The 15,240-nt window shown below is 39.9% G+C and overlaps 1 protein-coding gene across 1 annotated transcript in view; it reads left to right on the plus strand.

The window, feature by feature from the left end:
* Positions 1 to 14,997, plus strand: part of LOC121853968 — a 68,171-nt gene extending 53,174 nt beyond the window's left edge. The window contains exons 5-8 of the mRNA XM_042348363.1: positions 1,669 to 1,859; positions 10,434 to 12,057; positions 13,108 to 13,341; positions 14,762 to 14,997. Coding sequence (XP_042204297.1) covers positions 1,669 to 1,859; positions 10,434 to 12,057; positions 13,108 to 13,341; positions 14,762 to 14,997 — 2,285 coding nt within the window. The remainder of the gene's footprint in view (positions 1 to 1,668; positions 1,860 to 10,433; positions 12,058 to 13,107; positions 13,342 to 14,761) is intronic.
* The last annotated feature ends 243 nt before the right edge of the window (positions 14,998 to 15,240 follow it).

The raw sequence follows: 15,240 nt of genomic DNA on the forward strand, positions 1-15,240 counted from the left end.
AATAACAAAGAGATTATGATAGATTTAAAAAATGTTACAAACCGTTACTGGACGACAGAGGTTGTCGAATGCCGTCCTAGTAATATATATTATATATCAAGGATTCTTTTATAGCTACCATCTTAAAATGTAATGGCCAAAACAATATTCCAGCTAAACTGTTTCTGCGTATTAGTACCAGTGACAATATTCACTCAGGTTTTGAAAGTCTAAAATTCTACTCTGTGTGGTCCTGTGTGTTTATAGTGCCTGTCAAGTGACAATTACCCAAATTTGTCACCATTCGTTATCCCCTAAGGGTAACCAAATCCCTTCCTATACGAAGTAAGATAGCTCAACCCATAGAACTGACGTGACTACGCTCATATGGTGAATAGCCAATCAGTGGAAAAAGTGCCTAAGGAATCTTTAAAAGCAGACTCTGATTGAACACTCAGAATATGCTCCCTACAACAAATTAATAATGTTTAGATGTACAGTCAGTTTAGCATTGGGTGTGTTGTAGTGTGGGCTGATCTTGGTGGGCTGGCGATGACCATACTGGCCGCGGTAAGGTTGTTAGGTTGATTGAATCCTTCTCTGTAGTCGTAAATGTATATAGTGAATGATGATGATGATGGGATGGAAAGAAGACAGCCATTAGCTCAGGAAGGTGAAAGACGGTGTATGAGGAAGGTAAAAGTTAGGGAGTGGGAAATAAGGAGGGAGACTGATAGCAGGTGGGCTGTCCACCTTGCGGGGACGGGGTTAAGTCTGCCATGTCAGCATTTCAGGTCCATTGCAGCAAGGGAATGGAAGCTAAGCTAATCTAAGATATGGTAGTTTGTGGTGTCGGGGGGAAGGGCCTCCATGTCCTTTGTCTCATGGTTTTCATTTTGTATGTATTGGTTCTGGTTCTGTGTCGTCGTATGTTATGCTCTTTGGCCACCAGCTGTGTGTTCTGGTAATGTCTTCTTTCATTAGTTGTTGGAATATGGGGTCTTCTAGTTCTTGTAGCTTCTCCCATATTGCTGATGTTTGATTATGTGCTCTGATGTTGATTGTGGTTAGGTTATGTTCTGTGTGTAGCTCGCTGGAAGTTTTTGTATACAGTGGTCTGAGTTTTGCTGCTCTTCTGAGGGCTACGTTTTGGACTGCTTGCATTTTGAGTTTATTTGTTTTTGTTATAGTGTTGAGTGGAATTGGGGGATATTCCAGGTGTGGTCTGACTAGTGCTTTGTAAAGGTGTAGTTGTTTATTGGTGTTTAATTAACGGAATCTTCTGAGTCTTTTGCAATTCTTTCTGTGATATGTAGTAGTAGCCATTCCTTGTAATTTTGAGGCCAAGGATTTTCCCATTTTCTGCGTATGGTATATTTTGATTGTTGACCATGATTGGGTAGGGTCTGGTTTCAGCTATATGAATTATCTTCAGTTTTTGTGTGTTTGTTTTAATTTCTAATTTCCTTTCATAATTGTTTATGGTTTCTATTTCTCTGCTTGTTCTGATTGCCATCATTTGTTTGGATTTCCCTGGGTATTGTATGAATTGGGTTACGTCGTCTGCATATGCTGTGTACTCTGAGTTTCTTGGTTTGGGCATGTCCGCTGTATATATGGTATAGTCTTGGTGATATGTTGCTGCCTTGGGGTACTCCACTATAATGGGTAATGTTTTGACTCATGTAGTTGTCGATGATGAGTTTGGATTGTTCGTTGTCAAGGAAGTTGCAGAGGAGACCCGTGGTGCTGGGTGGCATGTTAAGTTGGGTGATCTTATATTTGAGTCCTTCGTGCCATACTTTGTCGAAGGCTTTGCTGTCATCTCTGAGTACTATGTTGCATTGGTTTCTGTTGCTGGCTGCATTCGCGATGGATTCGTATATTAAGGCTATTGCAGCGTTGGTGCCTCAGCTTTACCTAAATTTGTGTTGTCTCTGGTTGTATTTATCTTTATGTTCTAGATAGTTTCTTAGTCTATGGTTTATTATTTTTTCAAGGATTTTGCCAGGTGTTTCGAGGAGTGATATGAGTCTGTAGTTTTCTGCCTGTGTTGGGTTCTTTCCTAGTTTTAGCATGAGTCTTATTTTTGCCATTTTAAATTTGGATGGGAATAATCCGGTTGCTATTGACGCATTGAAGATATCTGTAAGCTGTTTGATCATTGGTGGTGGGTGGTAAGTTTTGCAGTACGGTTTTGTTTATTTAACTCTTTCCTGGCGATTTATTCTTGCAGCTGGCAATTGCTTTTGTGATGTCGTGTGTGGTTATTGAAACAATTAGTGGGAAGTTATTGTCTAACGTGTTGAGGTTGATTGTGCTGGATTGTTGCCATTTGTCTGTGTTTTGGTTCAAGTGTGTTTTCACCATATGTTCTGTATCTCTGCAGAAATTTCTGTTTTCCTCATCCGTGATTTGGTAAATGCTGCTCCAGAATGTTCTGAATATTGGATCTTTGTGTTTTGGTTCTATTATCTTTTTCCCGTTGTTGTCTATAAGGTAACTGCTCTCCTCTGAGTTGGTTCCCATGAAATTTTTACTTTATTCCAGAAGGTTTTTGGATCTTTGTAGTCTGCTTGGGTGTTGGTTATTAGTGGTTCCATTTCTCATTGTGTTTTATATTCATCTTTCTAGTAATTCGTCTTTGAGGTTTCTATACAATACAGTGATGATTGGACTCCAGCCGTGTGTTTTTATAAATTCATGTAGACTGGTAAATCTGGTTTGGATGATTTTTTCTTCATGTGTTAGTTGTACATATGGTAGTGTGCGATATGTTGTTTTTGGGATATTGTTTTTCGTGGCTGTTGTGATTGTTGTATACCAGGTTTCTAAGGCAAAATCGATCTCGTTTGTGTTTATATTGTGGAGTGTTACTGCTTCATCGGTGTTGAGGGCTGTTTTGAAATTTCCCCAGTTAGCTTTATTAAATGAATATCTTGGTGTCGAGGGAATTTGTATTGGATATGTGGAGAAAGTTGCTATTATGGGTATGTGGTCACTGGTGCTGGCGGGTCCAGGTTTTATGTGTGTGTGAAAATGGTGGTGTCTGTCGATTCCCAGAGTTTCCAGGTGTTATGAATGTTTGAAAGTCTGGACCTAGGTGTGTAATGCTGCCTTGCTCGATTTGGTTGTGCAGTATTACTCCAGCAGGGTTTCTGTTGTGATGTCCAAGGGTTGTGTGTCAAGCGTTCAGATCGTCTAGGAAGTAAGCCGGGCTGTTTCATCTGATTAGTTTTAGGAGGTCTCCTGTCGGGAATATTGGTCTTCTGAATGGTAGACATGAAGTTCCTATTGTTATTGGTCCTTTGGTGGTGTTTATTTCTACTACCAGGAAGTTACCTTAGAAGTTGTCAATTATTTTGTGTTGAATCGTTCGTTTAATTGCTATTGATGTCCCGTCATGTAGTCCTTCGTTGATGTGTCTTTGGTGTACGTGATAATTAAATATTTTCATTTTCTCGTTGTCTTTTCGTCCGTGTGCGTTGATAAGAATGATGTCTGGGTCTATTGTGGCGTATAAGTTTAGGAGTTCTGTTTTCCTCGCCAGGGTCCAGGCAACGGCGTTGTGTTGGATTATCTTTAATGATTTGTTTTGTAAAGTCGTGGATCCCGATAACTTGTTGCAGGTTGTTTGCTGGCTCGTGTTTCTACTGACGAATGTCTATGTATTTCATCCTTTAGTCCCGTTCTGATTTTCTAAAATTTAGTTAAGTCTACCCTTTCAATTTTGTTATATTTGGTGTTTATTAGCCCTGCTCCTATCAGCGTTTTTATGTAGGATTCTTCTACCCTGGTATTTTCATATGTGAATTTGACTATACCTTCCTTGATCTCCTGCAGAAGTCTATCACTTGATATTATAGGTGGAGTGTTGACTGAGTAGAGATGGATGCCGATCTCCTCCCCTACCTCTCCTGCCTGCACTTCCGTTGGTGAAGGTGTGGGGGGCACAATGGCCAATGAGGGTGTCTCTTCTTGTTTTCACTTTGGTTGGGTCAGCTTTGGCGGTTTATGGTTTCTCTGTCTGCTGAGTTGTGGTATCTGATAATTTGTGGTGTGGTGTGTTTGGTTGGCTGAATAGGTCTAATTCCATCAGGTTTTCTTCTATGGCTAGTTTGGTTATTTGCTTCTGAGTCTTAACTATTCCCAAGCTATTCTCGGTAATAATTGTAAATATTTATGTTGAGGGGGCGTCGTCTGGGAATTTCACCTCCGGCAGATTATTGGCAGCAAACATTTCCTTTTCCGACGGATCCTGGCTTTGTGATATTGTTGATGTGTGCATGAATAATAGTCGTTAGTATTGTGAATGGTAATCCTTCGCTCAAATTAAGGTATGTAGGTTGTACGGGGGGTTTTCTTTAGTTTTCTCCAGGACTTTGCAGGTGGTGTCTTGCAGTTTTGCAATTGCTGCTTATGTCTTGTTAGGGTCCGTTTCTATCTTCTTGTTTGCCTTTTGCTTTTCTCTCAGTTTCTTAATTATCTCTTTCCTTGTGGGACAACGTGCTGCCAGTGTTCTGTGGTCCCCATTGCAGTTCAGGCATTTGGGGTTATCTTTGTTACTGCATTCTTTGAATGTGTGGCCCTCTGCTGTGCATTCAGAACAGAATTTCTTATTCTTTTGGGGACAGTTTATGGATAGATGGTTGTATTTGTAGCAGTTCCAACACGGTGTTATGGGGTAGAATTCTTCCTGTTCAATTTGTTGTTTTGATGGATGGTAGTGGGAGATTCAGGGGCTATTATCTAGACCTTTTTGAGTCAGGAAGACCTCTCTACACCTGATTTTCATCATGGAAGGAGCCCCGGGTATTAGAACCACCTCTTTGACTCTTGCCCATGGTTTCTTCTCTTCTATATTGTTGGCTATGTTGCTTGGTGTTTCCTTTAGTTTGTTCCTGTTTACCCGTTTAATGACTACAGATACCTTAGCAAGGAGTTGTGGTGGTGTTACAATTTCAAAGTCTTGTCCTTTTAGTTTCCTTATTGAATCGGCAGAGAGCATGTTGTCAACGTCCTTTTCTTCAAGGCAGAGGGCTATGAACGAGTTCTTTACTTCGATCAAGGCAGCGAATTTGATGTTTAACTGGGCACATAATATTATACCCAGTTGCTCCTTGTTTTTTTCGTATACACCCCCCTCTCAGGAGGGAGTGTATCTGGATCCTGTTTCCAGTTGTCCTGGTCATTTGGCTCTTGTCGTTCTCCGTGGCATCAGTCTTGTTGCGGTTTGATGGAAGTAACAGGCACCCGACCTATTCCAGGAGAGCAACCTAACAATATGGTTTAGTATATCTATAGTGTGTTTTTTCCTAGCTGAAAAAAGATGCCCCGCCCCCTCCTCAAGAGTTACATCAGCTTGCCTGTTTCAAACCTGTCCGATTTCATCCTGAAGTTATGATGCATTTCTAAATGAGTTTATTCATGTTATACATGAATGAATTGCTAAACTCTGGTAGCAAATTCACGCTTTCGGAGGATGCATTTAATATATACTTATTTTTACTCACAATAAGGCATACTAAAACAAATTACATATCAGTAATATTACTGTATGCAAAAACTAACATTTTTAAATATCAGAATCGCATTGAAATATTTACACGGACGTCAGCAGAGGCTGGAAATATGAAACTGTTCTCAGTCATATTTCCCGCCTCTAATCAAACTTGCTTCAACCAGAAGTCTTTCTGTGACACATGATGATAAATACACTTCTAAGCTGTTTACCTAATCTATGGGATGATTATTGTTCCTTATATGAACGAACAGTGCACTGCTTTCAGATGCTGTTTTAATATTGTACTTGTGCTGTTTAATTCTGAGTTGCAATGCTTTCCCAGTCTGTCCTACATAAGTTCCATTACAATTGCTACATGGAATGCAGTAAACACTTCCATTTACAATTCCTTCCACAGATTCGTTCGTTAACCGACAATTTCGTTAACCGAATCCATTATTTCATTGGGATATTGGGTAATTGGTTCCAGCTCACAGAAAAGTACATACAAAGTAAAGTAAAAAACGCATTGAGTCAGAAGCACTCCTAAAATTCCCCTAAATCGCCCTTAAATCACTGCATATATACGTACAAGTAAATTACTGTTGGTGGGTGTGATCCAAGTCTATGCTGATAAGCACAAGGAAACAAAAAACCACGAGGTTCCCAACCGCTTTCGTGTAATTCACATCTTCAGCATATAAATAAATATATATATATATATATATATATATATATATATATATATATATATATATAAATAAATATATATATACATTCTTACTCTTAAATCACTACTATAATGTGATACAGGTGATTAATTTTTATCTTTTGTGTAAAATATATGACATTTATATTCAAATTTTCGCTGTCTTGCAAGGATTCCAGCAATGCATATTATATTATCCTAACTTTAGTCTGAGATATTATATAAGATAAAAACAGTTTGCCTAAAACCCTGGCTGGGGGAGAGGGAAGGAGAGAGGGACGGAGGAGTGAGCAAGCAGGAGGTGAGGTGATATGTTTGACAGTTGGAGCCGAAGGTCTCATGTGTGTTTATTTAACACAGTGATTAATTTTAATATAAACAAGCTATAATTTGCACTAAACATAGCAATTTTAGTACCATAATCATTTAGTACATGTACACTACAGGTTTGCACTTAGGTTATTTATTTATTTTAAGTTTCTTTTAGTATGGTGTGTGCATGTAAATTAATGAAAATAAATGAAGAAATTTATGTAAATCTACCCAAAAATACAGTTGAAAAACTTTACATTATAAAATGTACTACAGTACTGTACTCTAATGTATTACAAATTTTATCTCTTGTGCAAAATATATGATGTTTATATTCAAATTATTCACTGTCTTGCAAGGATTCCAGCAATGCAAATTATATTCTCCTAACTTTAGTATGTGATATTATATAAGATAAAAACTTAAAGCCTACTGTATAACCACCAAACCCTTGTTGGGAAAGGGGGGCTGGAGGGAGGGAGGGGTGACAGTGACATGTTTGACAGTTAGTGCCGAAGGTCTAGTAAAGTATATCTGTTTATTTATGTCCTTTAGATTGAGTTTTTTTTATTTGCTTGTAAAATTTCATAGAAGTGACTGGGGAGAATATAATTCACATTCCTGGAATTCATATAAGATAGTGATTAATTTGAATGTAAACTTGCAATACTTTGCACAAAACTAAAATTTTAGTAATCATTTTGTACCTTAGTTTGATTACATGTACAGTAAGGATTTGCCCTTAGGACAGTGTGTGCAGGTAAATGAGTTTCAATAAATGGATAAAGTTACATATATCGAGCCAAAAATAATAGTTGAAAAAGTTTATGTATACAGAGCTTGGATGGCTAAATTTTAGAATGACCAATAATTTTAATAAAAAAAATGCACAAATATCAAAGAGCACAATTTTCTTGATATTTACTCCACTGGAAACGAATGTAAACTTAGAACAGACTACAGAATTGCTGAATTGTCAGACTAGCCCATCAGCTGATGCTCACAATAAAACCTGATGTGATGTTGGTAAGGATTTCGTCAATCGAATTTTTGTTGGTTAACAGAATTGAAGATATTTAACGGAACAGTTCGTTAACCGAGGGACCACTGTATTAGTAGTAGTTGTGTCATGCTTAAAAACAACATTAATGTTTAATATTTTAAGGGACTGAACTAACAGGACAAATTCATTGCGAGTCAAAATATTCTTTAATGTAGGAACTTGCCGAGTTTGAGAAGAATGAAATTATTTTTTAGCCCCTTTACTGTAAAACTAACTCTCTGATAAATTTATTTGTCAGTGGCCCAAGGTTAAAAATGCTTTGAAAGAATTCCGGGTAGATGTAGGATAGATGATTAGTGGGTCTCATATTTTATACCTGACTTAACATGACTATTCGCGTCGCCCTTTCTCTTAAGCTTCTTTTGTGTTTGTGGTTGTTTTGGTGTATAACAGCAACATTTGCATTATATAAATGTTTACCTAAATTTATAATACCAAATTATTCACCAAGTTATTCAACTCTGCGTCAACTGTTGACATTATGCATGGCTGAGGTTGCAGTTCCTTCGAGGGAGCGAGCGAGGTCAGGCTGAGGTAAGCTCATGTTAGCACAACAGTAAATCTGACGTGTTTCCTTTCTCACATTTCCCGAGGGCAGGCGAGGTCAATCAAATCATAACATACCTGGCCTGCTCCTCATCTCTCTCTTGGATAATAGAGGCTGGGGAGAGATCAGACTCATATTTTTTGTTACCCAGAGAACACCTCACTTAAGTGTTCTCTTGTGTACGTACACTAAGATATTTCCCCTAATAGAGAAGGTATAATATGTTCTCAACTGAACTAAGTACTTGTGGAACTATAATTTTCTACAATGAAGAAAAACCAACAAAATGTTTCCTTCAGCCCTGCCACTTATTTATTCCAGAACTAATATATATTTTTGTGTGATATATATCTATAAAAAGGACCAACACCCTGGTGGCAAGTGGTGAGACTTATTAAAAGATACTCAGAAACAAACATTACTTCAAGTGATTCTAATGACTTAGGTGGCACTTTAAGTTAATCATCAACAAACAAGCAATTACAAGAAAATTAAGTGGACAGTGGCTATAAACACTTGCAGAACGTATTCATAGAGACACAGTGGTAACAAAAACATTATAAAATATTGCCAACTTAGCAGTCAACCCTCCTCAACATATACAACATTTTACATTACTACTCCTACTCTTTGCTGGTTCAATTTATCAAACTTTCTCATAATTCGACTCCTTCAATCCTCGCTCTATTCTATTTTAACTCCTTGCACTCTCACAACTCTTTAAATGGGGGCTAAACACTCATCTTTTATTGAACAAATAAATTATTGGTCTTTTTCTTTGTTATCCACACTCTGCCCCCACTCTCCATCAGCTTCAGAAATCATCTAGGAAGGCCAATGACTTTTCATATTCCATTTTGCAGTGCCTCTGTCTACCAAAATTAATTCATACCCTCGAATAGCACTCAATGCAATTTCCTACCACAGAGCCTTTTCCACCTCGTATTATCACCATCGTTTCAAATCATCCTATCTAAAATATCTTTAGTCTTTGGCGAGGGTACACAACGCGGAATAAATCTGATAACGACACTTGAGTGCTCTCTCCCTGTGCTTTTTATTAAAAAGATACTTAAGGCGCTAGGTATGTGTACCCAGGATCTTGATCCACTTGCTGAACAACAATCGGTATCTAGTCAGGGATGTTCGTAACGTTATTCAAAATACTCGGAGGACTTTAACAGCGCCAGTTATCCTGTTGTGTTTGGGTCTTGTCCAGTTTTCACATTTCGAGATGAGGCTACCCGTTCTATTCAGCTGTTCTCTCTATCTACCACATGTAATCTTCATCTCCGGCAAGATTCTTTATGATATATTCCTTCTATCATCTTCAATGTCTCGATCATATCCCCAAGGATTCTGCAGCAAGTCGTTAATGGAATGTTAAACATTCTCAGGCGGTCTTCAGAGCTCAAGTTCTTTAACTCATGTGCCACCTGCATTGCCCTCCACTGAACACTTTGATTACCCCTCAGAGGTCACACTGTCATGTAATGTATACTTCTACTAATCCATCCAATGTGTGTTTAGGGTAGAGAGTAACGTAGGTACTGTACAGTATATTACTTGCTGTTATTCCTAATACAGTACTATTAAAGAAAAACAAATTCTTCCAGCCTATTAGGTGTATCATTATTGCTCCAATATGATTCTTCCAGCATTGGTTACAAATTTAAACCATCCTGATAATAATGTTTCAGCTTCAATATTTAACATTTTAGTCAAAGTTTAAACGAAAACATTTTGTAACAACTGCTAATCGTCCCTTTGAGTTGATGATGTGACTGAGATAGGATATGCAGACATTATCAGCCACGTGCTCTAAGTCTAAGGCACCTTATGACTAATTCTTGCTAACATGTTTTATGTAGATTAGTAGTAGGAAATCTCTGGGGTGGGTTTGTTCTTTGGTCGAGTATACTCATTACTCACTTTCTTACCTTCACCACGGACAGACACGATAAATGTAGGTGATCATCTTGGATCAATGTCACAACAAAAAGCTGCATATTTCCTCAAGTGCTCGTTGGCAGTGTACCACCGAGAGCTAACAAGAACTGGAAGAGTAAAACACAGTCTTTAACATTAATGATTAATCCCTCTTAAGCCCAAAATATTTTTTTTCCGAGTTGTCGTTGTGCATTTGTGAATACTTGCAGGAGGTGGACCGCGATTTAATGCTTGGGAGAGGCACTTGCAGAATGAAGGTAATTACATACTCTCAGTGTATAAAGGTGTGTATTTGTAGGCAACGGGAAAGGAGATGTGATGGGTGAAGCTGTATTACATACTCTCAGTGTATATTACTATGTACTTACAGGCACTAGATCGTGACCCACCGCTGGGGAGAGACATATGGGAAGTGAGGGTACAGGTGAGAGACGGACAGCGAGTGTCACCCTCCTTGGCAGCTGTGTCTCGAGCATCCAGAAGACCCAGAGTCACCTACGCTCAGCACCGCTACTCCCACCATTCTAAAGTGTCTCCAGAGACTACATATTTTATGCCACAGAAACCCAATGTGCCAGTACAGGGTCATTACTTCTTGTCACGATATCCCCAAGTACCAGGACAGAGTCAAAGTTTCTCATTGCAGGACCCTGTTGAACCAGAGGATCAAAATTTTCTCTCTCAAAGTCTTGCAATGCCACACGATGCACATGATGCTTCGTTACTCCAGCATGAAGAAAATTTTGAAGACGAGGGCTGGAGGCTTAAGAAAAATATTCAACAAAAAACAATGCTGATGGAATCAAGATTTTTTTCAAAGCCCGGGTTTGGACCTACATACAGAATAAATGAAAGAGCTGGATTAAAAAAAATAAAAAATAGCAAGAAACATGGAAAAAGTGAAGGAAAGAATGCAAATACAAAAATACGTACAAGGAAAAGAGGTGAGAATAACCAAAAACGGAGGAGAGTAGCAGAGAGGAAGAAGAAGTTGCGAGACCAAAATCATCAGAACTCAAGGAAAATGTCAGGGGATAAAAAACATAAGGTAGCAAGAGGTAGACAAACAAGTGGTGCTGGAGCGAGAAGATGGAAAGTAGCTTCGGGGTCAGGCTATGGGTCTCAAGCCGGAGTAGGTGAAGAGGTCTCAGCATCCACTACTGTATGTGAAGATCGCCTTTTCCATGAAACCAATAGAATGAAAAAAACATCTAATGGGGTAAGACTTTTGAAGATTAAATATCTCAAGCACAGAAAACATGAGCAAATTGGAGTGAAATGTAAACTCTTCTCTGCCAGAGAGGCGCTAAAGTTAAAATCAACACAACTTCATGCAGGAAGCAAATTGAGTTTTGCAAAGAGCAGATTTTTCAAACCACTTACAATGGCCATACCTGAACCTGAGTACAACTTCAGTCAGTCTTTACCTTTTATAGCAAAACCTCTGTTTCCAGATACAAGTGATCATTCTTCCGCTCTTAAAGAAGTCCCCAAGACTCGACACAACAAATCGCCGCCTCTGGAAGAAGGTTTTGAGAGATCTCTAAAGTATAATAAACACGCCCGACAAGTAACTGCATCAAGTTCTACCAGCACTATTGCCTTGAAGTTTGGACGTAACTTGTCAGGGCACTCAGACAGAGTGGGACTGGAGGAGGGATGGGAAGATACAGAGTACGATGGAACGGATATTAGTAAACGTGATGTTAGCCAACTGCCAGTGAACGATTTAGCAGTGGGCCAATTACCCGAGGACTGGCGCTACGTGAAAAGGTTTGGAGCAGAGGGAGGAGGATGTGAGGACTATGGTGTGTTTAACATGGGCTGGGAGGAAACCGAGAAGAAAATGCCGTGGTACATAAGGGAGATGAGGCGTGACCAAGTGCACGTAGCGGAGACAGTGGTGACGGTGGTGGTGAAGGATATCAACGACAACGCTCCCATCTTCCCCAACGCCACCATCTACGGCGAAGTACAGGAGAACGGCCCCATCGGTGAGTATTACCTTCACAGGTGTAGGGGAATGGCCCCATCGGTGAGGATTACCTTCACAGGTGCAGGAGAACGGTCCCATCGGTGAGTATTACCTTCACAGGTGCAGGGGAACGGCCCCATCGGTGAGTATTACCTTTACAGGTGCAGGAGAACGGCCCCATCGGTGAGTATTACCTTCAGAGGTGCAGGAGAACGGCCCTATTGGTGAGTATTACCTTTGCAGGTGCAGGGGAACGGCCCCATAAGTGATTCACTTGCATATGGGAAAAAAAAGTATATTACATTTTTCCATTCACAACAACCATACTAAATTGGGTGATATTGTACTTTGCTTTCGTGCTTTTTTTCAATCATTTTATAGATTATCGAAGGGAAGCTGTTACAATTGTCACGATTACTTGATTGGGAAGCACTGTGGCATTAATTATCACTTATGAGGACTCGTTAGCCATACTCAAGCGCTGGTGCGCCATATTGCAAGTAGCTTATATGGGAAACAAATCTTAACGTACTGTTGCCTCTTACGCTGAGTTGCTGATGGGAGGTCTTTCAGCTAACCCCGTCTTTTCAGCAACTGTTTTCTGCATTATATTTTAGGACATTTATATGAGGAGAGAGATTTTGTCATGCAGTCCTGCTCCTGAATATTCAAATTTGGGTTTACTATCGTGTTGCAATAGTTATCACAATTGTCTGACTATCCGGTTGTGGTCTAACAGACAAACCGTGACCCTGGGCGCTCCAAAGACCGTGCCAGGGTCACGGCCATAAATACACTGGTCACTTCTGATTGTCATTTTAATTCTCGACTGTTATCCTTGGGTTTATACTGGTGGACGACAGTTTTAAAACAAGTTTTGCACTTGATTTTTTGCTAATAAAGCCTAGTGGCAATGGAGGGAGGGGCAGGAGCTACTTCAAATAGCACTTACATATCTTGATGCTGTCAAGACTGGTGTGTGTGTGTGTGTGTGTGTGTGTGTGTGTGTGCGCGTGTGTGTGTGTGTGTGTGTGTGTGAGTGTGTGTAATAACCGTATTCTCCCTTCAGACTTAACAGTGGGCGTAGTGACGGCGTGGGACGCAGACGACAAGCAGGAGAGCACCAACGCATTCCTCACTTACTCTATCGAAAAGAACGTGATCGACGAGCGCTCTGGCCAGGCCATCTTTACCGTCAACCCCGAGACTGGCCTCGTTCGCACTGCCAGCTGTTGCCTCGACCGTGAGACCACACCCGAGTACCACATCCAGGTGGTGGCGGTGGACGGAGGCGGTCTCAAGGGTAAGTGTGGCTCTCTTCATGGAGGGGGAGGGAGAGTGACTGGATCCGTTACAGAGAATGGTGGAGGCCCTTACAGTGAGTATAACTATGTTGTCAGTCAAGGTGGGTGAAGGTGGCCTGAGGGAAGAGCTCTGTACAGCAGTGTCTTTTATTGTGGGGGACGACGTAGGTTTCCAAGATGACTGAGGTCGTATAATTTATCCGAGTTTTATTGAAAAAAAATGGGCTCGGTTTACTACCTTGACACATACGGATGCCATGTTATTTTGTTCTCAAATATAATAAAATATCTTCAATAGTCAGTGTGTTCGATTTTTACTGCCTGAAATGACATAGCGTAAAGGATATTTTCAGCATATATCATTTGAATCGACAATTCACCAGTTAAAATGACACCTGAAGCAAATATTTCTCTATCTCAAACGACGTTTTTCATTATTTTAGTATATACTGCTATTGGCTTTAAGGAAGCTTAAATTGATTGGTGTGTTGTAATAGTCTCCATTAATTTCACCAGTTTTAAAATATATGGCGATACGAGTCTTAGTTATGAATAGAAACTCTTTACCTACTTCACTACGGCGAAGCTACTTTAGATAATTCATTTGACTAAGGCCAGACGATTTTATTCATATTAGAGGCGACACCGAACACGAGGGTTAAAATGTGTTATCAAAATCTTAAATGGGGTTAGAGTCCGCAGACTTCACATTTCTTTTCTATAATATCTCAATATCAATGACATTCACAAAACAATAAATGAGTATATTGTAACTGATATACCAATTGATAGATAGATAGATAGATAGATAGACGGATAATAGATAGACAAACAGTTAGTCAATTTAACCAAGAATAGACTAAGAAAAGTGTTAAGAGGCGGGAAATTATATGAATATAGGTAATTAGTGAAATAGTATGAAAATTGTATTATCTCTCTCTCTCTCTCTCTCTCTCTCTCTCTCTCTCTCTCTCTCTCTCTCTCTCTTATTTTACTACTAGGTAATTTCTTATTAATTCTGGTAAGTAAACAAATCCCAGTCTAGAAAATAAGGTTTATCATGCAGGGGACACCCTACAAAATCTCACGAGAAAGCACTCTCTCCTGGTCAACATGCTGATTGGCTAGCGCACTAGCCAAGCATAGAACGCCACTTACATTCCGAGACAAGACCTCAACGAAGACTCCATTATCTCTTCTGACTGGAGGTTTTTCACATGTGAAGAGATACTGTCTTCACCTTCTCGGACTAGGGACAGCCGGGCCAGTTGAAGAAAATCCAGACCATCAACGACGTTCCATTTAAGCTGCGCATCGACTTCTAGGACAACGCGATCAAGAGGGGTCATCTCTCACACCGAACTTTAACATTTGAGGAATAATGAATTTGAAGAACTGGTCGGGCACGTCGTCGTTCAGAGGAACCTTTCAAGATCCGACGGGGGAGCCACTTCCGCCGTGGTCGGCGTCCTCTGCGAACTTCCATAACATATCAAGACACACCAGGTGCTACAGATGTCAGTGCCGGACTCGGGAGATGTGCGCCTCGGTCGGGACGACCGGGCACCAGCATACCACCTGTTCAGCATCAACTACGAAGTGTGCAGAACAAAGAAGAAAACACCAGGCAACAGCAGCATAGGACACAATCATGACATATCTTTACAACACTAAACTTTCTACAGGATACTCCCAAATACTTTTTAAGACAACCACAGCCATGATGATCCCAAAACCAGGCAAAAAACACACATACCCATAAAACTACAGATCCATCAGCCTCCAAGAGGTCTTGGGCAAGACATACGAAAACTGTACAACCAACACCACAGTTACCACCTTCAAGATGAAGAACTGTTTTCACACAAACAGTGTGGATTCAGGCACAACACTCCACA

Source organism: Homarus americanus, unplaced genomic scaffold (genome assembly GCF_018991925.1).
Source record: "Homarus americanus isolate GMGI-L3 unplaced genomic scaffold, GMGI_Hamer_2.0 scaffold33770, whole genome shotgun sequence".
NCBI classification, from domain to species: Eukaryota; Metazoa; Arthropoda; class Malacostraca; order Decapoda; family Nephropidae; genus Homarus; species Homarus americanus.